This window comes from Syngnathus floridae, chromosome 2 (assembly GCF_059516105.1).
Source record: "Syngnathus floridae isolate MCC-2025c chromosome 2, RoL_Sflo_1.0, whole genome shotgun sequence".
NCBI classification, from domain to species: Eukaryota; Metazoa; Chordata; class Actinopteri; order Syngnathiformes; family Syngnathidae; genus Syngnathus; species Syngnathus floridae.
In genome coordinates this window covers 15,216,764-15,241,490 of record NC_142414.1, presented here as the reverse complement: position 1 = coordinate 15,241,490, position 24,727 = coordinate 15,216,764, and the positions used below count along the sequence as shown (strand labels likewise).

Sequence of the window (24,727 nt, the reverse complement as noted above, 5' to 3'; positions counted from 1 at the left end):
GCAAATTAGCGTGACGTAGAGCGTTATCAAATTAAATAATGACAAAGTAGACATGCGTGTCAATTTTGCACCCTATCATCTAATATATGCAACAAAAAGATTATCTGTGTTCGGTGCGCAAGAAGAGGCGGAAGTTGCTTTTGTATAAATGTTAGATTATAAATACAATATAAATAATTATGTAAATATAAAACATTTAAAAACTGCATTTTGTGTTGTCTCTGACTAATATTCAAGTTTAAGTTTGATGATGGGAAGCATACGAGTACCAAACGTAAAAAAAATAAAGTTTCACTCCCCTGCATATGGGAAAACTGTAATTGATTTAATATAATTTTTTGAGGTGGGGAGCAACTCTGGATTAAATGAAGAGACAACAATTGGGAGACTAAATACATTTATGCCTGTTAGGGAAATTACATGGCAACAACCCCACTGGAAATGTGTAAAAAAAAAAATAAAAAAAAAAAAGACAAGTCACAAAAGATTTTCGTGCAGGATTGCATGATTCCATCGACAGAGGATCTCTGATGTGACTATGCTCCCATGTCCGTCGGATAAGCTGAGTATCTATAGGTGTACAATTTATTATCGGCTCCGCCACTTAACATCAGCTGAAAACAGAAACACAAGAGATAAGAACTTATTAGGTTTTTCTCCAACATTTTCTTAAAATACACATCATCGATGATCTTACCCCATTTTCTGTCCAGTCGACACAGAACACTTTATCTTTATGGGCTGCCAAGTCATACAGAGGAGCTTTGCAGCTACAAGATAAAATAGAAGCAATTAAAACCAGACTTGTATTCAAGCCATGCAGTATACGAGGACATTGAGGTGGACATTGTGACAGACCTGGCGTTTTCTAATTATTTATATTTGCATCACATCATAACAGACAGGTACGAAGCATTTTTGCAATTTGCAGTTAGTGCTGCCGCACACAGCCAAACATGACTGATGTGGACCACCGCAAAAAATAAATGAATAGTTGCCGCAAAGTTATACATTAATAATTCCACTAATTCAGACCTTCTGGTGTCCCAAAGTTTGACCAGGTTGTCCAGCGATCCGGAAACCAACTGGTGCTCGTGTGACGGGGACCACTTGACAGCGGTGACCCAGCCAGTGTGAGAGGTCAGCGACAGCAACACCAGTGAGCCATCTGAAGAAGGCAAAGTGGGTTGAGTTTTTTACAAAGATGTGGAGATTTGCCGTACAAAAGGTGGCAAAACCTTTGGTGCGTGGGTCCCACAGCCTGATGTGTCTGTCTGTGCTGCCGGACGCCAGCCGACGACACAAAGGAGAGTAGGAAATACTGTTGAACACTTTAGTGCCCGTCTGTAAATGACACCGTTTCATTGCAAGGTTGTCAAAAAACTCAGATTCAATCACAGGAGTTGAAGTTTAAGATAGAACTGGAGTAACTACCAAGGTTGTTTTCATCTCTCCCGTCTCCATATCCCACAAACGGATGGTGTGGTCCCAGGATGCACTGCAAACCTCCTCGCTGTCACACCACAACACAGAAGAAATAGCCTCGCTGTGCCCAGATAACGTCATAAGAGGTGTCTGTGTGGGGACAGAAGAATGTTTAAGGGCCATGTCAGCTTCGGCAAAACCAAATTTTGAAGGCTGTGTACTTGCCCGAGTAAGGCCCATCTGCTGGGTCTTCTGTTTCTTCCGTGGCCTGTCCGAGGGCTCCTCGACCTCATCTGCTTCATCAGAGGGAACTGGAAAAGCAAGCAAGTCTTGAAGCATGAAATCTGGCTTATTCAAATTTATTGTCTCTCTAGTAGTGGTGTCAGTTAATCGAGTTATTAACTTGATTCATCCAACTCTCTTTTAATGCCACCAATTTTTTTAATGCCACCAATTTTTTTAATTGCGCGATTAAGGCCTAATACAATTTGTATTCTTTTCACATATTGTTGCTGCAGAAAAACTACAACAGCTTACTGGATCTTGCGAGACTGGAAATAAACATCAGGCACGCCACACTGGTGACACTAGTCTGGGCTTGTTAAGCTGAGATTTCCTTCCATTTTTTTTTTTTTTTAAATAAAAGCATCATATGTTGAATCTTCTTCATATTAAGGGTATCAAAAACGGGATTTTTTACAATGACTAACTATGACTTAACAATACAAAAAATGTGATTAATCGTGATTAAATAATTTAATGGCTTGACAGCACTAGTCTCTAGAGAATGATACCTGCTGACCAGATCTTCAACATTTTGTCCCAGGAGCCGCTGCAGAACTGGAAGGAAGAAGCAAGAATGAAAACCAGCTTCTGCTTTTTCACGTTCTTCTCGGCATCTGGGCTGTACCTTTGAACCAGTGGGGTCCGCGGCGACCGTGTCGACGCTCCCTGTGTGTCCACGGCAGCAGTGCCTGGCCACTACATTGTTCTTCTCAGAGTTCCATTCCCACAAGAGAATGGTTTGGTCAAGCGAGGCAGTCAGAAGCAGACAAGTCAGGCCATCTGCACAAACATTTTTTTCCTCACTCAGCATGGAAATTTAAAGACAAGCCTTGATCAATGAAGCCCAAATTGTTCTGCATTACATTAGAAATTGTGACCGTAATTATTTGAGTAATTGCATTCAAAATTAAAATGATTACAAAATTCTACGAGAAAAATTCTACCCTTCTTAACCCAGGCGACATCTTTGACTACATCGGTGTGTCCGACCACTTTAGTCATAGTCTTGCCCTCCAAGGACCAGATACTGGCAGTCTTGTCATAAGATCCGGTCAGGATCCTGCCAAAAATACAAGGAAAAAAAACAATTATTCTTTTAAAACGCTGTTTAGAAGCCAGGACCTATCAGTATCTATCATCTCACCACTCAGCATCTGCATCTACAGAACTAATCCAGTCATCGTGCATCATACACTCCTCGGGTTGCGGCGCCGTGATCCGCTCCACATATTCAATCTCCACAACATCTTCCTGCAACACACACACACACACATACCTAAACATTAGAGCTTGAACTGAATGAGGGCAAACCATATCAAGCATCGAAGCTGAGCCAGACCGTTGATATTCCTTCCGTTTCCATGTGATTGAGAAGTGACGTTCGAAGGAATTGGCCCCTGACCAGGAAGTCAAAGTCCACCTTGGTATGAGATCCTGTGGTGGAGAAAACCAACAAAAGTATTTAAACACAGATTCAAAATTCACTATACATCAGAAACACTCAGTCATAGTGAAAATATAGCAAAAGAATTGAGGTCTTATTATAAGTGGCTTTTATACCTCTCCAGTGATAATCCTCTTCAGTGTGTTTCCTTCAGTTTATACAATTTATTCAATCTTTGGATGTCTGTAATTTTGGCAAGTCCAACACACTGATATTATAACTACAGTGGGTGTAATAAGTGCACATGATAATAGTAAGTGGTTGTAAAATACTAAAGCAATGTTTAAAGAGGTTTGATTGTTTTAGTTGTTTAACAGGTCATAGGCATCTTACTGACTTGGTCAGGTGGAATGTCAAAAATGTCCATCCTGCCATAATACTTCTATATTTTGCTGTTTGCAGTTATTTTAATAAGCAGCAGGGCTTGGCTTGTATGAATTTTAAAAGCATAACATCTACTTTAAAAAAATTATTAATAATAATAACATGGAGTTTAGAGGAAAACCTGCACTTTCCTTAAGGCGCTGAGAGTTTAAATGACCATAGCAGTACTGTATAAAATGAAAAATGATCAAACCATTCTTGGCCTGCAGTACTTTGTTGATGACATTGCTGAGATCATGGACTTCCGAAGTGGCTGGGATGGAGAATGGAACATCATCTATTATGTACCTACAACGAGACATTTTGTTAGACCCATGACATGCGATATACAGTAGTAAACATCAATAGAGGCAACAGTAGAACGTAGCGGCGTTAGGGAGAACACATTTCCCACCTATATATTAATTTACTGTACTACCTTACTGTAAGTTAGCTATCGGGCTAGGTAGGATATTTTAATAGCATGTTTTATGTTTTCTTACCTTGGGTTTTCTGTGTAAAATCTAGCTTGTAACTGCGACATTATTAGAACTTATATGTATGTAATCAACGAACATGAATTTAAAACAGGACGCCAAGCGTGCTCGTTAATAACATTCTCCGGAGTAAACGTGCTGCAGACATGCCATGTGGTAGCGAGCAGGAAAAGCAACAGAGTTCAGAGTGATCGATGCAGTACGTAGTCTTCCATCCCGAACTGCATTGTGGGAAAAGATACCCGGTTAAGTGATTTCTCGCTGCAATTTGGATTATAAACCACTAATGATTTATATGACAAAAGTTTTTATTGTGACTTCTGTTTTCTTTCTCCTGTGAGTCAATTGAATGTCTGTTTAGAGCACAAGAGAGAGAATGGAATTGTTGCCATTGGGAAGAAAGGGAAAATGTCTTCATTGATAAATAACCAAGTAGTAAGGCAAAACATTAATTTGAAAACAGATTTAAATGCATTCCTTAAAGAATAGACTAAATCTGTCCTAAATTTGGTACAAATCCAAAGTTAAATGGATACAGTAACTAAAATCCAATGGAAATACCTTTAATTAGTATAGACTTCTTTTCAGAGAAGCAATTATCACTGGATTGAAAGATCACATTGAAATCATCTTTATTGTATTGTTAAAAAAAAAATCAAGTCTAACTTTGAGTCAAATCATTTGGCCTTATATCGCTACAAATCTGTAAAAAATAAAAACGTACCCTCACTCCCCTACCAGCAAGAGATGTCGGACAATTCACCTACTGATCACTCGCCACTGTTAACACGACATCAATGTGTTTGGAGGAATGCTTTGCTTTCTCCAGTAGGAGAACTGATTTGAGCTACCTTGGACTCACCTTTCAGCAAGATCATCTTCAACAGTATACAGCCAGAGCTAACTTATGTCTCACAACAATCATTCCAAGTACTGAGAAAGAAATGAGGAGACAACACTGTCTTACTGCAATGCATTTATTGTGATTGCAGTCTTCCACTTGGTTGTTTAGTTTTGAATTTGTATTTGATACAGATGTTCAAATACTATAAAGAAATCTTAAATTGGTGTCATTAAAATTAATCACATTTTACTTTTTCAGTCTAGACAAAGTTCTGTGAGACAAATCATTTCATAAATGAGACAGCGTTACAATGGTATCTTCAGGGACTAAATACAGCTTTAATCCCTTAAAAACATAATGGAAAGAAAAACACTCAAATATACACTGTTCTTTTCAATCTTCCTTCTCGTCCTTGATCTTTTTCTTCTTTTTCTTCTTTGGTGGCTGAAGATGAAAAGTTGGCATTAGAAAAAAAAACAATTCAAGTGAAAACGCAATTCTGATCACAAGTTGTACCTCCGTCACCTCAGCACTCTCTTCCTCCACTTGTGGCTCTTCAGCACTATCTTTCTTCTTTTTTTTCTTTTTCTTGGGGGTGTCCTCAGTGGCAGCTGTGGACGTTTCACCTTCTTCCTCTGTTAGACATTCGGTGAAGTTTGAAAAAACATGTAAGTGAAATTCAGATAATAAAAAGAAGCAGCCATTCAATCACATTGCATTTTGCCCTTACACTTCACCCACCTGTTGCTGCTTGGGGTTCCTTTTTGGGCTTTTTGACTTTCAACGCAGGGTCCTTTTCCTCCTTCTCCATCTCTTCAAATTTCCTCTTCTTTGAAGTGGAGGGAATTAAAGAATCCCCAGATGGGTCATATAATCTCACTTCACTGTTTTTTTGGGAAAAGGTAGGAGGAAGTGAGAAGATTTCCTTGGTTACAGTCATGTTGTATGGAGAAAATGCAAAAGGTTTTGACGAATCAAGGATTTACCTCTTGTGCATATATTTGTCGGCCTGGGGTTTAACTCTTCCCGTTCCACTGATTCGTCGAATCTGAAGAATATCAGTCATTAATGTATATGATATCAAAACTGTGAGACAAGATGTCAGACGATTGTAAAGTCAAAAGATTTAATATAGGCCCAGAGTATAGGAAGACAACAAATGACGACCAGATCCGATTAGATTTAGCCAAGATTATCGATTAATTCTTAAAATATGTATAAAACTTCTACTTGGCTGTTACATTTAAAACCATTTTACGTTTTTTGTTTAAAAAATGTTGCACATGAGAGCAAAAAATTTTCTTTAGGTGTTACTGGAAAAAAAAAAATTGAGAATTACTTCTTGAATGGGAGGATGCCAACAAAACAAGCAATCAAATAAATCCTGCTTGTAGGGGACGTTTGGACTTACCCCTCTCTCCTCTAAGTGCCGTAACCTGGCCTCCACTTTGGCTCGGTTTGCCACACCCAATTCTGCATTTGTGTCCTCCCCGAGGGCATCATAGCGGACGGCAAGGGATGTTTTGGCTGCTAACATTCTGGAGACCTGGACAAAAAAAATTAATTCATTACAAACCAACCAACTTTAATGCTTCGGGCAGTTTAGTGTTACTGTACCTTGCCCTTGTTCTTGGCAGTGGTCTGGCCCACAAGAGAGGCATGGTAGATTAGACCGTACTTGGGCGTGTCTTTACGGGTCTTAAGCGCTCGGAACAGTGCCTTTTCTGCCCCCAGAATTTGAACTGTGGAGGCTGGGTGCTTTGCCAGATTCAATAGCGAACCTGAGAGCCAAAAAGTCAAAGTGAGCGAGGCGCCTGGCTCTCAAGCCAAACTTCAAATTGGATCAGTTTGAAAGCTCAGTGGAGGTAGTGACTGAAAACCATCAGAAATGTTTCAGTTTGAAGCGACATAGTGTCATTGTCATCAGTGCTCGAGCTTGCTTAAGTGTTGAAATTGAACAACGTCTCACCTGCATGCGAGATGAGACGAGCGCCAACCAGCTCGCCCACCATCACCGTCAGATTGGGGGCGATCGCCATCATCCGGTTCTTCAGGTAGTCGTATAGCTGAGCGCGGTAATCAGAAATTTCTATCACCTGCAAAAACAAAGGGAGCGGTTTTCAGAAATTTCTACCGCATGCAAAAAAAACCCCCTGAGATTTACAGCTAAAGAAACCATTCAGAAGAGGTAGTGACTGAAAAACCCACATTGTTTTTTTTTTCAGGAAAAAGACATTTAGTGTCATCATCATCACCATGGCGTCAAAAATCCTAACGATCCGAATATTGCTGCGGGACACGTACCTGCTCGCAAAGGTGGCGGATATTATTGATGTCTTGCTCTGACACTTCGGTCCCCATGGAGATCTCGGCTGCCAGCTTCACCTCCGCCTCTATTTCCTCAGGGATCAGGTCTGATAGGTCGCTGCCAGCTACGTTGGTGCGGTCGCCAATTTTGGAGACTGTCTTACAGTAGGCCAAGTTGTCAGTGATGACCTTGCCAAGCTCAGGAAAGTGCCAGCCGTACCACTCTCTGCAGCGCATGATGTAATTGTTCAATTCCTTATCCAGGTCGTCCAGCAGAGCTGCAAAGAGCCAAAGCCAACGTGATCAAGACTTTGTGTTTCTAGCAAGCTGAACTGCTCTGTGCTACGTGGTGGAAATTCAAATTGAATATTCAACTCAGATCAAACTTACATATTGCCTGCACGATCATGGTGTCCACCTTGTCAGGGCTGAACTTAAGCTTGTAGCGGGACAGACTAGAAAAAAACACAAGCAAACAAATCTATCCAGTAAAAATACAGTGATGAACACAACCCAAGACAAAACATAATTTTTGGCTTTCCCATGAGGGAAACTGCTGCCTCAGTGGTAGTGACGAATGCTGAGAAAAATCTACAGGGGGTTTCAGACAGCAATGTGTAATCATAGACAGCGATTGACAAGACGAAACCAAAAGCGCACCGACGCCCACCTGTGAGCCAAGCCGAGGGACATGGCGCTCATCTCTCGGGGAGGAAGTCCTGAGATTAGGCCCTCCATCTGGCTCCTGATGCATCTCATAAGTTCTGCAACAGCAGGGCTGTGGATGCAACTAATGTCCAGCTTTTCCTAAAATTCGAAGGAAATGCAATTTTTACAAATAAGGTTGCAATTCATGACTATCACACATATGTGGATGAATCACTTACTTTAATGACGCCACCAAGTTTTGCATCACTGATTGCCAGCTGTTCATGGGCATCCTTCGCAACCATCTTCTTCAGCACTTTCTTCAAAGTTTTACTCACTTTACCCTCGACTAGTGCAGTGGCAGCTGAGTGGGCAAAGTAAACAAAATGCATAACTGAAATATGTACAGGGTTTTTGAAAACAAAGTCTTATTGCCAACTCTCTGACTACTCAATTACGTCATGTGGGAAAATGTGCAGTTTGTGGTCTCAGTGGTAGTGGTAAGATGTACTTCACCATTAACTCAGAAAAAATTTCATGATTCACAAACGATACATGCAACATGCTTTTTGCTCTTAACACAGTGTGTCAATTACCTGCCAAGGCCTCCGTCGTGTCCTGGAACTTCTCGAAGTGTTTTAGTTTAACGCTGAAAAACAGTAAAAGACAAGTGAAAAAATGATTGCAATTACCATGACAAGCAAAAAGATTAAAAAATGTCCGCAGTGGAAGGTACAAATAACGAAAACGCATTCATTATACAGTGACAGTGGTACCTTGTCTTGTTATGAATGACCCACTTTAGAGTTTTGAGATGAGAGACAACACTCATTTTGTGGGTCATTTTAATTTTGTAGTGTCCCATGGGACACTGTCCGGTGAGATTCTTTGTAATGTGCAAAAATGTGGGATGGAAACACTGCATCACGAGCAAAAATAAGGAAAAACTGCATTCCATATGCGATATACTTACATTCTATTTGCTTTTTCAGGAGTCTCAAACTCCCTGTACAAACTGTCGACCCGCTGGAGTTTGGATTCATCGAGAACCTAAAAAAGAAGCAGAATTGTAAGGGCTCATAATGCACCTCTCAGGCTGTCACTACATACAAGCTTTTGTTACAAAAATAAAATAATGCGTCTACAGCAAAACTAACACATGAAATGACTGACGGAACCAAATCAACTTAAGTTGCGGTTCGGCCACATGTGCTCACACACGTGGTTGCAAGGCCTGCAGACAGCCCGTTGAAAACTTTTGAACAAATTACTTATAAACATATAATATATGTGTATGTGGTCTAGCGGCGGATTGCAGGCGTGCAGATAACAGAATATCAGATACAAGACACTTTAAAAGACGAAATCGACGCTACAAATAATCTCGGCAACTAGCGAAAATGCTAATGTTAGCCAACACACGTAGCTCCACGCCTGAAGATAGAAAATAAAGATTTCAAGACGTACTTTAAAAATGGCATAGCCAGCAGCGGTCTCAAACAAGACGAGCATTTTCGCAGCAAGGCGTGGATCGCTCCTTGATTTTTCTAAGGTCTGGCTTCTCTTTGAAGAATTTCCATACAAGTTTTGTGCAGTTCCAAGCAAACGCGACTCGACTGCACGTATCAGCCACGCTTTGCTGTTTCTTCTTTGGGTAACTAAAACACGCAGGCGTGGAAGAAAGTCAATACGTGACTGCCCTCTGCAGGACAATAATGTAATTGTCGTGCTTGTCCATTTGCCAACTCATTATACAGAACAAAAGTTCTACCAATAGGTGGCGGTAGCACATCTCAACGGTAATCGCCAACTGCTACATACCAAGTGAAGAAGATCAAAGCAAAACAGCACATGTGAGAGCAGGATAAGACGCGGACTGTAATATTAATTTTCATTTTAATCCCTAAACAAGACCTCGAGTGTGAAGTATGGATAAGCTTGGCTTCTATCCTCCACCTAACTTCGACTGTCCGCCTCCGAACTCCATCCAACAACCTCAGCCGCCCGCCGTTTCAAAAAGCAGCTTCCACCCCAGCATGTGGACTTGGAACGAGTCACCCTGCGAACCTGAGCCCAGGATGGCTTACAGCGGCCAAGCGAATTGGAACTATCGACCAGCGTCAGGAATCTATGGATCTCAATATTCTTACGGTGAGCGTGTTTTGATTGATCAGAGACACCCAAAATGCATATTAATTTGGTTGAGCAAGTTGCCAGTGTACATGAAAACAGGAAAATATGTGTTTGCTGACAGAGTTGGACATTTTCAGCAAATATTGTTTAGTGATGTGTTGCACCTCCACTTAGCAACACGCTTTAGACAACAAGCTGACAATGTTTCAGATTTATGAAATGTTTCTTCTTTCACAATGACAGAGTGGGCATGTAAAACTTTACATTTAACTAGACACATAATCCAACAAACATTACAAAACCAGTGTAAATGTGTAAAACGTTTGACAGACCCTAACCCTAAACCTTTCATTATTCTCCTACATTTTCTTGATTGATTGATTGATTGATTGATTAATTGATTGAAACTTTATTGATCCCCGGGGGTGGGGAAATTCAGGACCCAGCAGCATTCATACCACAGAGCAGGTATATGAAAGACACACAATTCAATAGGCTCCTATATGGCTGCCACACAACGGCGCCACAAAGAAAGCCAACAAGTGCGAAAGTAACAGCGACCAACCAGCCCCCCTCAATACCGTAGAACACCTCAAAACACACAAAATAGCCTCCACAGGGTCCACAAACAGGTGTAAGGGCAGCCAAGCTCAACGGTGTCCAACAGTTGGGGCACGTGCAGATGGTCACCATGGGGCAGGCACGGCGAAGAAGCTGACATCTCACAGGGGTCGCGGCTGCGAGGTCAAGGCGATGACTGAGTGATTGTCTTTTAAATTGGACAGGTCATCAATGGTATCAACCCAGACAACAAAATTGGAGAAATTATGGACCAGCATGGAACCGTGGGAAAAAGGTTAGTGTTGTTACTGTTGTATTGTTTTTCAATCATTTGCTGGCTTTTTTTTGGGGGGGGGGGGTCCATTTACCTCCTACAGGGGAGAATTTTTTTTTTTTTTTTTAAGGACCACTTCATTGTTCAAATACCAAATGTGCTCTTGTTACTGCCTACCTTGTGCACTGTCGTAGTACAAAGTGCATCATTATTTATAAACATCTAGCTGTCCGGTGACCTGTCCCCTCTCACCTCTGTTGGTCTTTTTTTTTTTGGTCCGAACAAATAAAACTTGCCTCTTGTCTTTTAGCGTCAAAACAAGAAAGAACCAGATTATATGCATTTTTGTGACCCATGCGACAAAGGATTTAAAACCCAGGAGAAATATGAGGAGCATGTCGCTCAACACATAAAGGTAATTTTTTTTTTCCATTTCAGTCCTAGATTTTGATTGCTTCACAGCATGCTGGCTTTTAATGCCGAGTCTCCTGCCTTCTAGTGTTCTGTCCCAGACTGCAGCTTTATGGCACACGAAAAAATAGTCAGCTTTCATTGGAAAAATGTAAGACACAAAACACTTTACCCCCTGTCGTATCCCTTGTTGTGCCCTTTGCTAATGTCAAAGCGTGCTGTTTTTCAGACCCACGCACCCGGAATGAAGAGAATTAAGTTGGACACCCCAGAAGAGATTGCAAAATGGAGAGAGGAGAGGCGCAAGTCTGTATTTACAAATGGATGCTGGCAAATCTTGAGATTGGTAGTCACTGACAGCAGCTTTGACCATTTTTTCCAGGAACTATCCAACTTTAAAGAATATTGAGAAAAAGAGAAAACTGATGCAGGAACGGGAAGAGACAGGAGCAGTTCTGGAGACGGCTCAATTTGGGTACTTTACATTGAAACACCCTTAAAACATTTTTCACATACTGAATTCTAATACTGAAGAAGGACCCCATTAAACTCTGGTTTGAGATGTAATTACCGGTGTGTGTATAAGGGAATTTTCCAATACATATATGATGGAATGTGAGCTAATTATAAATGCTTATTGTCAGTGGCTTTTTTTAAATGTATTTTTAAATGCTGTTGTATAGACGCATGAGAGGCAGAGGATGGCGTGGGAGAGGTCATCACGGGTTCCACGGACAACATCCCCAAGGTTTGCGTTCATCCAATGCTGACCCTGCAGCAGAGAGACCGCCACCCCCCACCCAGCCAGCAATTCCTAATGGCGATCCACTGGGAGTTTTGGCCAAAGGTGACGTTGGTGAGTTGACTGAATTCATCTCAACATTGCACTGTAGTAAAATGCATTTAGTGTTGTTGCGACACGGACTAATCTATTGCTTGTGTTGGTTAAAAAAACCTTGAGAAAAAATGATTACATATTAAATCCCAATTGCAATATGGAGGGTGAAAAACAAACATAATTGGATTATGTTTCACAGTCATTCAGCCCTGGGTCATTGAATTTTTTTCTCACACCTTCCCATTAGAGTCCGATAAAGATGATGCTGACACTGAGTCCAGGCCCGCCGGCATTGTTGTTGCCCCGAAACAGATGAGTGCCGCACTCGGGTCTCTTGCAGCCAACTATGGCTCCATGAGTGAGAGTGAAAGTGATGAAGGAGCACAGGGTGAGCTCGAATACATTTTAAAAATTTGCCATTGTTTCCACATGCAAGTAGTAATATTCGCATGGTTTTGATGTGTTTGCATATTGAGTGTGGTGATTTCATCATGATTCCAGATTTCTCTTTGTTTTCAGACTCCACTATACAAAAAACCAAAGAACTGATCCAAGAAAACAAGGACTTGCTTGGCCAGAACAACGGCCATTCCGTAGACACCAGAACCGCGACACAGGACACGCACGCTTCCAAAGTGTCATATTCTTGGTCTGCCTGGAACACGTCAAACAACCGAAGAGGACAAGGGAGAGGAGGAGGAAGACGAGGAAGGCAAGGTCGACGTGGATACAAAAATATGTCGCGGCGGCCCACTCTCCTTGAGATGGTGAGGATTTGTTATAGATTGCACTTTCACTTTTAAGTATTTAGGCTGGAGAACACGCATGCAACATATTTACTTTTGTGAGATTGATGAGTGTGTTGTTGTCGTTTTGTTCAGCTTCTTGCCCCGGATATCCGCCATGAGAGAAACGTCCTCCTGCAATGCGTTCGCTACGTAGTCCGAAATGACTTCTTTGGGCTGGAGAGCAAAGCTCAGCTCAAGCTGGGGATCGAGCGGACACAAGGTGCTGGAGGTTCAAACCAGGAAGTTAAGAATGAAAGCAGGACTTTGTCCGATTCCCTAGTTGATAGCAAGGCCTGTTCTGTTGAGGGTGGGACTTCAACTCAAAAAGCCAACACCAGGCCAGAAATATGCACAGAGGAAAACATGGCGATTGCTCCAGCCACCGCCACAATCGATATCATAGTTGATCACAGCTCAGCACAGAATAGTCTGGATCAGGCGCCACTCGGTGACCAAGCTGCTGCTGGACTCCCTGATGACACAGCTCGACTTGGTTCACTAGACACTCCGTCTGGTACAGCATGTGACCAGGCAGGTTTAAGTTTATCACATTCAGGAGCAGGCTGTGAACCAGCAGGTGACCAAGGGGTCCAGGCCACACCACCAAATGAACATTTAAGCATGCAAAAATCCAATGATCCCTCTGTGGATTCTTTTGCAAATGCAGAGCAGGTTACAGACAATAAGGAAGAAACGACAAGTGGTCACCACCACAACCATGATTCAATGGCATCTTGTGAAAGTACATCTACCAATAATATTTATGATGATGAAATATGGGAAACGCCAATTTGATTGAAATTGTTTAGAGAATCTCAGTGTTTTTGTTTTGTACTTGCTAAATTGATTTGATCATACAACACTTTTCAATGTACATTGATCAAAGTATTTTCTTTTCTCCACTAAAAAAATATATAGATGAAATTTTCTAACGTTTCCGCCCTATTTAAGTATAGTCATTTGTTATTCCTTATTTCCTTCCTCTGCCCGCCTTTAATTTTGGCATAAAGTTATGAAGTTACCATCGCTGTCTGCATTTAATTTTGGAAGATGCGATCTACTTAAGTACTGTAAAATGTTTGTGCTTATTTCCCACCATTTTCAGTTTTGGTGAATATTAGTTGTACTTGTGACTAAATAACAGTCTACAGATATCTGAAGTACAGTTTAAAAAAACACATTTATCCATAGTTTAGTTTACATCAGGGATTGTCAACTGTACCCTCTTGTGGTACGTGTCGGTATTGCAGGTAGTTCGCAAAATTGGAAATGGAAAGTTATTGTAACACATCTAAAAATAAAATTGATTTCATTATTTAGGCTTGATTTATTTCCCAGCTAATTTTTAAAATAATTTATCCAACCAAATTATGTCAAATGTAGCGAGACAAGTTTTATTTTACCTTAGGCCGAAGAATGTAAAGGTTAGGTTAGTGACTCGTTTCTATGGCAACAAGCGTAGCGTCTGACCTGTAAAGTTAACTACGACGACGAAGAAGATAGTTTATTAACGGTCTACACTTGACCAGACATTTTAGAAAAATAATTAATCCTCATTTAGAAGACTGCCGACACGTCACGCGCTATACGTACTGCGGCGTAAACACATTTTAAGTTGTCTACCAACGTGTGGACTATTTGATCATTTACGCGATTTGTGTTACCATAGCAATTGATAAGTTCGAGTCACATTTTCTCGATGTCTCTAGAACCGCGACAAGCATAGCTGACCTTTGTTTGGAGTTTTGGATCGATTTATACGTTCCAACAGACTTAATAATGGCCAAGAATTCCATTCACGTTGAACCACCGCTCGTCGAGTTCAAGGACGTGGAAGTGGGCAAGCTCTACACGACTGTCATCACTGCCACTAATGTTGGCAGAACCACGAGGGAAATATTCTTTGAAAGCCCCAAGTTAAAGGTAAAGTATAATGACATTTTGTCAGAATGTTTCAAATAACTATATTAATCCACCTGTGAGTTTAAAGGCCAAGGCAAAGACCACTTTGTCGAGTGAAATAATGTTTGCAACTTGTAGTAGAACATGCTGAGAATTGTGCAAATAGTTTTCAATATTTGAAGCATTGGGGAATATGATGAGGGTTTCAAGAAAAGGTCGATAGACCTTTTTTATTTAGAACATGCCAGATTTCTGCAAAACAGAAAGCGCGCCTTCACTCCCCATATACAGACGTGTTTTCACGTTGTCATTGAAGGTAACATAAATGGCACCGTGCAGCATGAGAAAAATTACGTGACCTTTTGAATGTAGTCTGCCAACCTGTTATCTGGATTTGGTCATGTGACATTCCACATACAATGAATTGCCGCAGACAGACGGCCATAAGTTCTTCATTTAAGAATTCCTTTTCTTTTGAAGGTGATGGAATTGTGTCCAGGCCTGAGGAAGCAGAGCAGCCCCAAAACAATGTTGCCCTGTCCATCACATTACCAAGTTACTGTCTATTTTCTCCACACATAGCATTGTGTCCTCGAATGACACCCGGCCCTGTTTTTTTTTTTTGTATGATCAAGCTATGCAGAAATCCAGGCCATTCTTAAGTGGTTCCCATATTTTTTTTCTTGCAACTGTATGTGCAATTGGGTGAGTGGATTTGTATTTTCCTTTTTTCTTGTTTTCTCACAGGTGTTTAAGTTCTCAGCACCCAGAGTTGCTAAGAATATACCACCTGGTTTGTCTGTAAGCGGCACACTGGAGTTCATCCCCGTGGAAGAGGAGAAGGTCACAGACTACATTTATGTTCATATAGATGCAACGGAAGCCATTGAAGTCCCACTGCAGATGTAAGAAAGTATTACAGATGAAACAAAACATAGTCAAGGTGCGTGATGATTTTGTATTAGTTTCATTCCTTTTTGTCGTGTTCATGTAGTTCTCCTCGGGCTTGCTCCCTATCCATGGACTCGAAATTGGACTTTGGGTTTCTTCCTGCCAGCGGTCAGATCTTCAAAAGATACATTCCTATCACCAATCAAGGATCAGCATCAGGTAATTCAAGGTCATCTGGTGGTTATAACAGAACCTATGAAATAGTGGAATCCAAACCCCTGTGCTATAGTACATTAGTGTATTGTGAGAGGTTACGTTGGTCTGAAGAATTTTTTTTCTTACGGCTAGCTATGTGTCTTTGTTCATCTCTCCTCGCCAGCGATGTATCACATCAAGCAGATATTGTTTATCTCATGTACGTGCGTGGTGTTTGAAGGTGTGTTCCAGGTGGTGCACAATAGAGACTGTTTGGTCCGACTTTCTCCTTGCAGTGGAGTTGTAGCACCTGGCGCTGCCAGGCGGTTGACAGTTGAACTGCATGCGGATAAACCAAGACAAGTTGATGAAAAGGTCCTGTAAGTTTGTTTGCATTTCATTTGCTCTCCAACCCACATGCTAATTTACGAGAGCATATCATAAGCAATCAATAATAATCATTGGTAATTCGTGTTGTAGTTTTAGCTTTTTATTTATTACTAAAAAGCAGCGAAGGCAAAACATAACATAAACATTTGTCTAATTCCGCTTTGTTCTCATCATGTCTACTTTACCAGGGTCAAGCTTCAGAGTTGCTCCACTGTGGTTCTTAAGATCAGAGCTCAAGTGGTTGAACAGCATCTTGAGCTCTCGGACGTACAAGTACTCCAGCCACTTATCATCACTCACAAATTGTGTCTTTATGATAAACATGTAAATATACATGTCATTTTATTTGACAGGGGAACCCCTTGTCTCGTCTGTGTTTCGGACCAGTCTACTATGGAACGTCCCGCGTGGAGCGTGTGCTCTTGACAAACAATGGGCCTCAAGCATGCGACTGGGTCTGCTTACTTCAGGGTTCTGCTGCTGGGACCGAAAGTGTAAGTAATGTCCTTGGAAAATGACTGTATATCGGAAACAAATGTGATGACGATGCTGATGCTGTATAGGGAGCAAATCTTGACAAGAGCACAGACTTCGCTTTGCTGCCCAAAATGCAGCGGTGCAACCCAACACCCCGCTGCCCATGTCCGGTAGTGGAGTGTATTCCCAACCAAGGCAGACTGGGACCGTATAAGAAAATGACTGTGACAGTACGCTTCAGCCCTGTATTCCATAGGTAAACCCGTGTTTAGAAAATTGTACGTATCAGTCAGGAATACTGTCAGCTACTTCATTGCCTTGAATTTGTTAAACAACAGAACCAACAAGATACAGAGGTGCCTTGAGATTTTAGTGACCCGATATTGTTGGTTTTGGCAATGTTATAATCTTGAAGAATAGCTATTTTAGCAGAAACTTTGGCCATAAACAAACATGCACATAGCTAATATAACAATACGGGCATATATTATTCTTTTCAAAATACATATATTTTTTGTTGTTGGTTTGTTTTTGAGCTAGGGGGGCTAGAACACATTAAAGGCATTTCCATACATCTCAATAGGAAAAAATGATTTGACAAACGACTCTCTTGCACTACACGTGTGGTCGTGGAACTTTTTAAATCGTTATATCTAGGCACCACTGTATCGGTACTTGCAGAAATGGATAAATTCCCGCCCTCAGATTACAGGTGAAAGCTCAATGCCAAGCCAGTCGGCAGGACTACTGTCTTTTTCTTCACCTGGACTCAGTTAGAAGCCAACATGGATTTGCTCACCAAAATGGTATTCACAAACACACATACTTTTTTTCTTCTACATCTGCCCGAGTTACCTAGTGATAAAATTGAAGGCACCTGTAAAGTGAATATCTGTGAATGTGTATAAAATTCTTTTTTTTTTTTGTTAGTTTTTGTTTTATTTGTTGCTAAGGCACAATTTTTAATTGGTGGCATGTGATTTGCAGGTCTGCTTACGTTTTGAGGTTCACATTCAAATCTCTGTTATGGTTCTATTTATGTTTGTGAATCACAGGTTTAGTTGAGTGACATATATTATCAAATAGTCATATTTTTTTTTCATTTTTCTCAGGTAAAACCACTATCGAGTTGGCGGTTACAGGCACCGGGTTGCCTGTGGATCTGCATCCGAGTCCCTCCAATAAATTTGACTTTCCCACTTGCGACGTGGGCCAGCGTGTGGAACACCTTTGCGTGCTGCAGAATCTCTGTCTGCATCTTCCCATTCACTTCCGCTTCCGAAAGTTGGCGCTATTTGGCGCTCAGCCTTCCTCCGGCACTATTGCCCCTGGACTGTGTCAGGTAATCGTATTGAGTGTTTCCCAACCTTGAGACTTTTTCATCATCTCGGGCGGTTTATTTAAACACAACACCAGTATTATATACATATAATGGATTGCGATGATTCTGTTCTTTGTCTTTTTTCATCAGGAAATAGTTTTGTTTTTCAATGCGCGACAGCAGGGGACATTCCAAATGTGCCAGAAACTTGATGTATTGGGTTACGTCGCTCGCCACAAGGCTAATGAACCCAGCGAGGATGATGCTAAGCTAAGGCTTGGCAGCTTTTACACCATTCCACTACACCTATCAGCCATCTGCAAAGTTGAGACCACTCATCCTTCACCTAAATTAAATCCTGGTAAGTATTACAAACTCCTCACAAGTTTTGGATAATGAGTCAATTTGAAGAAATGAACATTCAGTGCAGGCTTCAGCCAACCCTGAAACATTTTCTATCACTATGGTGGAAAGTACTGTAAAAATGATTATTTTTCCTTCAGCTCATAGATTTTATGGAATATTTCCAAAATTTCATCATAATCACCAGAATCGTCAATGAGAACCACCTGAGCACATGTAATATGAGTAATTTGTAATGTTTCTTTTCTCTTTAGGTATCACTCCAGTGGTGAGCAATCCCGCAGGTTTACGTCCTCGCGTCCCATCCAGTGAATTGGACTGCTGCTATGGAATGGCACGCGCTGCTGTGGTCAGCGCTCGTAAGACAACCTTCCACATGCAGGACAGGAAGAACCGTCAAAGCTTCGCTGATGAGGAGTTTCTGGCTTTGCCAAACGACCGAATCAGTAGCGTCAGACCGGCCTCACCTTACACCCAATATAGGTAAGCTCAGAAAGGAAATACTGTGTAAACATTCCCACCAAAAGATGACAAAACACCTTGTGTTTACTCAGGACTATCTTCACCGGAGTACAGCGATACACCTTTTTGGATCCAGAGTATAGCCTCACTTGGGAGGAGATGGAGAAAAAACGTCTGCATAAACAAAGATACACCGACTTCATCAGGCAGCTCAGACAAACACGCCTACAGAAGATCAAGACAAAGTATTAATAAGTATCCTTGTTGCTGACAGAATGGTTAAGATTCAAATATGTGATGAAAATGTATCTCTCTTGTTTTGTTACAAGACTTGAAGAGCAAGCGGACAAGTTTGGGATTATACCTGCACAAGGGCTTGAGTCACCTAAACTTGTCCTGCACGACGTGAAGCCTAATCAGAAGTCAAGTAGCAGGCGGAAGTATTCGTCCTGTAGCCAGCCCAAGAGCAAGACCCCCACTGCCAGACAGGTCAGCAGCGTGCTTCACAGACCAATTAATCAATGTCATAGTGTATTTTTTTTCTTTGCCAACTATCAAGAAAAATTTGCTCTTATTATTAATGTAGGTCTCAACGGATTCACATCCAATACCAGCTACTCACCAGGAGATGACAGACTGTGCCAAGACTTTGACACCTCAGGAGCTTTACCAGGTTATCATAGGTCGGTAATAATAAAGCAGTTCTGAGGATAAATGAATAAATGGGAACTAATAACAATTGTTTCTATTATTACTATAATTATTATTATTTCATTGAACTGTATATCCATATATATTTCATTATTTATGCAAATGGACTTCGTATCACCTCCCAAAAAAATCTTATGCTCTGTCTAATTTCCCACAAGGCCCAAAATTTGCGGACTTTGAATTATTATTATTTCAATGAACTGTATATCCATACTATATACGTATTTCATTATTTATAGCAAATGGACTTAGTATCACCTCCAAAAAAGTCTTATGCTCTGTCTGATTTCCCACAAGGCCCTAAAATTTGTGGAGTTTGAATTATTATTATTATTTCAATTAACTGTATATCCATATATATTTAATTATTTATAGCAAATGTCCTTAGTATCACCTCCCAAAAAATCTTACGCTCTGTCTGATTTCCCACAAGGCCCAAAATTTGTGGACTTTGGCGAAGTGTGTTTCCATTCGGTGTGTGAGCAGAAAGTGGAGCTGATCAATCCCCTGTCAACGTTTGTGCTGGTTCAGTTTGAAGTGGACTGCTTTGAGCTGCAGGGCTCATCTCCTCTGTCTCACGTGCTGCCACCAGTTTCCCACAACGCAGTAACACTCACGTTTCAAAGCAGCAAGCTGGGTCACTTCTACAGGTTGGCAGAGGAACTCATATTACATCTACCTTACTTGTAACCACACCAGTCATGTTAAAATATATTTCTTGATCTCCAGACCTGTGTCTTACACAGTGAATCAGCAATATCCTGGACAGATTCTGGTCAAGGCTCAAGTTGTACGAAACTACCTGCAATTGTCCACCCACCTGCTGACGCTTACTCCCAACGCAAACTTGCTTGCCTCATCGGGCTACCGAAGCTCAGTTACTATTCGAAACCCACGTAATCAGCCTGCAGAATTCACATGGTGGCCCATCGTTCCAGAGAGTGGCATCCTCTTCTCTATTCGACCAGCCACAGGTTCTAACCGTATCCATATTGCAGTGGCGGTCTGTATATTTGCTCCCAGGGACTTAAGTGGGGCTTTATCTGACTCAATCCAACTTTTTTTTATACCAGCAGTATCACATTAAAATAGAAACTAATACAAAAGAAAAAGCAGCCAAGTGCAACGATGTCACATCGTTAGGAGGGCTTAAGAATCAATAACTCTGTGTTCAGAATAAACAAGTCAGATTGCAGCTCAAGTTAAATGGGAGGCACCACACACCTAGTAGTGTTAAAGGTCTTACTAGCCCTAACTGTTACCTTGGTTGTGTGCACTTTTTTGCAATAGGTTTACATTGGTTTAAATAGATTGGGTCCAATGTGTTCCTCTCCCCCAGGTACAGTGGAGCCCTACAAAGAAATGGATTGTGAGGTGGTATGGCATGCCTCGTTCTCATCACCTCTAGAAGGCGACTTTGACCTCTATTGCACCGATGGCAACGTACAACGGCTACACTGCATTGCCAAGGTGCTAATGAAAACATGACTGTAGTTGTGGTGTCTGAGCGATCTTGCTCAAACTAAATGAAATGACTACTTTAGGTGGAATATTTCCTTAACTTCCAACTCACTTCACTTCTCAATTTACAACACTATTCATCAAAAATGACCCTACATAATATTTAATTCCAATCCCAGGTTCATCCCAGGTTAACTGTCATAACCATAAGGAGTGACAGTGTACTTAAAATAAGCACGCAATTTTGTGCGGGGGAATAATTTTTGGAATTCCTGAATGCTTAAATGCTCCAACATCTATTTCTTGAAGAAAATAATTTGATTCTTATTATTCACATGATTTTACAGTAATCATGAGATACAAACGGTTCAATTCTTTACATTGAATTTAAATATGTTGCCACTCCATATTTTTATAAACACAATATGGGACATCATCCAGATTGGGATGTCACGTTTTGTCAAATGAAAAAAACAACTTTCAATGAAGAAAAAAAAAAAGCAGAGTTGGCAGGGCTCTCTTTCACTGTTTGTGTCCTTTCAGGTTGGCTCCACTTGCATCCGACTAGCAGAGAGCAGGTTGATGTTTGAGTCTGTGCCTCTCAACATGCCCTCAGTCAGAACGATGATCATACACAATAATGGCCACAACCACGCCTATTATCGAGTAAGGCCATTGTCATAGGTCTCGGCTCAAGTTCTCATCCGCATTGAGACAGCAAAAGATCTGTCTGCTATAGGTGCTTGATGTGTGCCCTCTGCCGTGCTTGGTGGTCATCCCGTGCGAGGGAGTGGTGCCCAGCCGAGGGAAGGCTGTCCTCAAGATCCACTTCCACCCTGACTCCGTCATCAGATTTGAAACCAGAGTTTCCGTAAGAAAAGTCTGAGTAGTAACTGAGAGAAAACTGATGTTTTGCTCAAAGTAAATAAGTGTGCTTATTACAGATAGCTGTGAAGAACATGAAGCCCATTGAGGTGCGAGTCGGTGGGTCTGTGGAGCCTCCTAATGTTGACATCAGTGTGGTGAGTTGTGTTGACTAGTGAAAAGATCATCATGTTTTTACTGTCTTTGTTGTTTTTTTTCTTGAGGATCTGGTTGGGCTTCTCGTGATGTTATAGTTTTTCGATTCTTTGGGTTATGTGTCAGATAAAACCAGAGGCGAGTATTGTTTTGGTCAAGCGGTGTCTAAACTTTTTTCTTTGAGGGCTTAATATATAAAACAACTCCGCAAGGGTTACATCACATGACATTCTTCACTCATATTATGTAGTAGCTCAGGGATGGGACATTGGTGACCACACTCTGAGTCACAGTATTTCTGGGCATTAAAGCCTTGATCATTAATAGATGAATTGACTTGCACAGTACGGTGCTCCTATATGCCTTGAATAATGTGTCGTCTGGTTGACTCACTACTTTCTATCTAGTCCCTCTTCCATTTCTACGGTGTCCATACTGGTTCTGAGAGAGCGGTACCTTTTGAAGTGATCAATCACTCAGCAGCTACAGCTCGGCTCACCTTCAACCTGTCACAATATCCAGACTTCTCTCTACAGGTTCCTCAGCCTACTTCACGTATGCAAGCAGCCACACTTTATCATTATATAATTTTTGTAACTACATTTTTTAAATGAAATATTTTATTGAAATATTTAGAAGATAATTATTCAGTTGTGAGGGTACTGGAGGCACGGGGACACCAGACAGTCAAGTGCTATCTTGTCTTCTCCCCAACCCAGGTAAGAAGCTCACAAACTGTGGAGCACAGTGGTGCCTTGAGATATAAGGGACTAGACATCATTCGGTTTATTCATTTTCTTGCTCCGACTTAGGTATGAGAGCTGTGTGGTGGCAGTGAACTCAACCAACTTCATAACAAGCAGCAGTTTGGCAGAGAATTAGCGCCTCTCATTTTAGTGCTCGCTGAGCCTGCAGATATGATTGTATCTTTAAAATTTTGACATTTATTCAAATATCCAGCAAGTTTTTTTTTAATGTGTACCACATGACTGGGCAAGTAGCCACAAGGTAGCACAAATCTCCTGGCTTGTTCCACACATAGCAGCTGTCCCGTACTATTAAACAAACACTAACTTTTGCCATTACAAAAAAAAAAATGGTGATACCTACGGGCGATTTAAATGATCAACTTGGTTATGCAAAAAATTCAACATGCATCCTATCTCAAGGCACCACCGTATACCATATGTTTTATTTATAAACAGGAAGACTTTTAATAATCAACTGTAATTAAATGTCTGTTTGCAGTCAGCTGACTATGACTTTAAACTGCCGTTGATGGTTAACGGAATGAGATGGCCTGTTCCTTCTCCACCACCTTCCTCGACGTCCGGCTCGCCCCATTTTTCATCTAGCAGCAAGTGTGTTATGAAAGTGATTCCCTGGTCTATCAACATGGCAATGGAACAACCACGCATACAAGCCACAGGTGGGCTCCCTCATGCAGTGATGATGATGATGATGATGATGCCTTCACATGCAATCACCTAATGAAGAGCCTTTCTTAAAACAGTTTTGTGTGCTCCAATCGAAATGTCTCCGTTGAGTCTACAGTTCAATGTGGAAGCTTTTACACAACCTTCACAGTCCTATTTAAAGGTATTTTTTTCATTTTTGTTTTTCAACTATTTTTATTGCAGAAGGTAGCATTTTCATTTCCAATCTTACCTCAGGGGGCATTCATCTGCTGAAGGTAATTTTGTAAAAAAAAAAAAAATGCAGAATCTGCTAATCCAAATTCGGATTGTTCGGCTGTAGCCTTGGTCTGCATTCTTGAGTACCATTGTACTGCAGCTTTGTTGTATCCATCAATAGATGTCACGGCTGTACATGAAACCTGATGTAACACTGGACATCAAAAGACTCAGTAGCTCATTCAACTAGCCTTCACCCCAAATGTGTGAAGGACAGGTCCTGTCTCGCTTGGTGTCAGACACTACAACCAACACTGCTCTCATCATTATCATGACTTTCTTATTTCCCCCTCAGACCGTGGAGCTCAAAGCAGCATGCGAGCAGAGCGTCTATTGGCGCAGTACCCGAAAGGAAAGCGTGCGCTGGCGGTTCAAGCGTAGCGACACAACACCGCCACAGGGTAGAGGAGAGGGCGAGCTACATTTGTCTGTGTCTCCATCATCTGGTTGTCTGGGGCCTAGTCAGTCCATCTGCTTGGCAATCGGGATCACGCCACAGGCATTCAGAACATGTGAGAAATGACAGGAACCGCACATTCATCTCTAACGGTCATCCTGTTCTCAATTTTCATTCATTTCTCGTCCCGGTAGACACGGTGACCAGACTTTCCCTCTCACTTTACTTGGGAGAGAAAGAAGGGGGCAAGATGGGGCATCCATACAAAAAGCTTCCTATCACTGTGATCCACCAAGTTCCCAGTATAACCATCACCCCCCCTTATTTGTTCCTGACCCCAGTACCCTTGGAAAGTAGCATATCAGCCAAACTTACCCTGGTTGCTTCAGAATACATCAGGTAGGTTCACAATTCGAGATAAGCCATGTACAGAGGTAGATGAACACTTTTTTTATTTATTCATAAATTGTTACATACACCTAAAAACTAAAGTATACGCACCCTGGTTCAATTGCCATTTTTTGTGATATCATGAATGGCACCGAGATAAATATTTTCAAAGTGGCTTAGGTAAAATAAAGAAATAATGTGGTTGCCTCATAGAACTGAGCTGTGGCTCATCTGA

The 24,727-nt window shown here is 41.3% G+C and overlaps 4 protein-coding genes and 1 non-coding gene across 6 annotated transcripts in view; 2 read left to right on the top strand and 3 right to left on the bottom strand.

Moving 5' to 3' along the window:
- Positions 1-380: 380 nt before the first annotated feature.
- wdr12 (WD repeat domain 12) lies at positions 381-4,210 on the bottom strand. Its single transcript, XM_088367871.1, has 13 exons — positions 4,021-4,210; positions 3,732-3,826; positions 3,050-3,144; positions 2,855-2,961; positions 2,655-2,770; positions 2,336-2,490; positions 2,220-2,265; positions 1,651-1,736; positions 1,435-1,575; positions 1,239-1,344; positions 1,036-1,168; positions 698-770; positions 381-614 (listed from the first exon to the last, which is right to left on the bottom strand). Exons 1-13 carry the CDS (start codon positions 4,059-4,061, stop codon positions 537-539), a joined length of 1,272 nt encoding a protein of 423 aa, XP_088223997.1. The 5' UTR covers positions 4,062-4,210; the 3' UTR covers positions 381-536.
- A 763-nt stretch (positions 4,211-4,973) lies between these two features.
- Positions 4,974-9,494, bottom strand: nop58 (NOP58 ribonucleoprotein homolog (yeast)). Of its 2 annotated transcripts, none has more exons than XM_088368482.1 (14): positions 9,281-9,494; positions 8,787-8,863; positions 8,410-8,462; positions 8,053-8,177; positions 7,836-7,972; positions 7,556-7,620; positions 7,163-7,443; positions 6,828-6,954; positions 6,476-6,639; positions 6,270-6,404; positions 5,845-5,906; positions 5,600-5,742; positions 5,384-5,493; positions 4,974-5,302 (listed from the first exon to the last, which is right to left on the bottom strand). In XM_088368482.1, the coding sequence occupies exons 1-14, from the start codon at positions 9,323-9,325 to the stop codon at positions 5,252-5,254; spliced, it is 1,575 nt and encodes a 524-aa protein (XP_088224608.1). In that variant the 5' UTR covers positions 9,326-9,494; the 3' UTR covers positions 4,974-5,251. The 2 variants fall into 2 exon arrangements, with proteins under 2 accessions (XP_088224608.1, XP_088224607.1); XM_088368481.1 differs by having other exon boundaries at positions 5,375-5,493; positions 9,281-9,493.
- On the bottom strand, positions 7,031-7,121 carry LOC148402108 (small nucleolar RNA SNORD11B). Its single transcript, XR_015857337.1, has one exon. It is a non-coding gene; the product is annotated as a small nucleolar RNA SNORD11B (small nucleolar RNA).
- A 105-nt stretch (positions 9,495-9,599) lies between the features above and the next one.
- Positions 9,600-14,133, top strand: nufip1 (nuclear FMR1 interacting protein 1). The gene is made up of 10 exons (XM_088368480.1): positions 9,600-9,964; positions 10,732-10,802; positions 11,092-11,196; positions 11,281-11,343; positions 11,422-11,498; positions 11,575-11,667; positions 11,876-12,048; positions 12,278-12,418; positions 12,550-12,797; positions 12,912-14,133. The coding sequence occupies exons 1-10, from the start codon at positions 9,742-9,744 to the stop codon at positions 13,611-13,613; spliced, it is 1,896 nt and encodes a 631-aa protein (XP_088224606.1). The 5' UTR covers positions 9,600-9,741; the 3' UTR covers positions 13,614-14,133.
- Positions 14,134-14,282: 149 nt separating this feature from the next.
- The window catches only part of LOC148402105 (cilia- and flagella-associated protein 47-like), a 30,310-nt gene continuing 19,865 nt past the window's right edge, over positions 14,283-24,727 (top strand). Inside the window, exons 1-26 of the mRNA XM_088368478.1 lie at positions 14,283-14,741; positions 15,468-15,625; positions 15,715-15,830; positions 16,048-16,186; positions 16,385-16,469; positions 16,550-16,690; positions 16,760-16,929; positions 17,379-17,479; positions 17,786-18,015; positions 18,145-18,355; positions 18,612-18,840; positions 18,912-19,064; positions 19,149-19,308; positions 19,406-19,502; positions 19,964-20,180; positions 20,260-20,504; positions 20,870-21,000; positions 21,535-21,657; positions 21,731-21,862; positions 21,936-22,013; positions 22,419-22,566; positions 22,648-22,730; positions 23,260-23,440; positions 23,525-23,610; positions 24,001-24,217; positions 24,297-24,501. Of these exons, the coding sequence (XP_088224604.1) occupies positions 14,598-14,741; positions 15,468-15,625; positions 15,715-15,830; positions 16,048-16,186; positions 16,385-16,469; positions 16,550-16,690; positions 16,760-16,929; positions 17,379-17,479; positions 17,786-18,015; positions 18,145-18,355; positions 18,612-18,840; positions 18,912-19,064; positions 19,149-19,308; positions 19,406-19,502; positions 19,964-20,180; positions 20,260-20,504; positions 20,870-21,000; positions 21,535-21,657; positions 21,731-21,862; positions 21,936-22,013; positions 22,419-22,566; positions 22,648-22,730; positions 23,260-23,440; positions 23,525-23,610; positions 24,001-24,217; positions 24,297-24,501 (3,980 nt within the window). The 5' untranslated portion in view covers positions 14,283-14,597. The remainder of the gene's footprint in view (positions 14,742-15,467; positions 15,626-15,714; positions 15,831-16,047; positions 16,187-16,384; positions 16,470-16,549; positions 16,691-16,759; positions 16,930-17,378; positions 17,480-17,785; positions 18,016-18,144; positions 18,356-18,611; positions 18,841-18,911; positions 19,065-19,148; positions 19,309-19,405; positions 19,503-19,963; positions 20,181-20,259; positions 20,505-20,869; positions 21,001-21,534; positions 21,658-21,730; positions 21,863-21,935; positions 22,014-22,418; positions 22,567-22,647; positions 22,731-23,259; positions 23,441-23,524; positions 23,611-24,000; positions 24,218-24,296; positions 24,502-24,727) is intronic.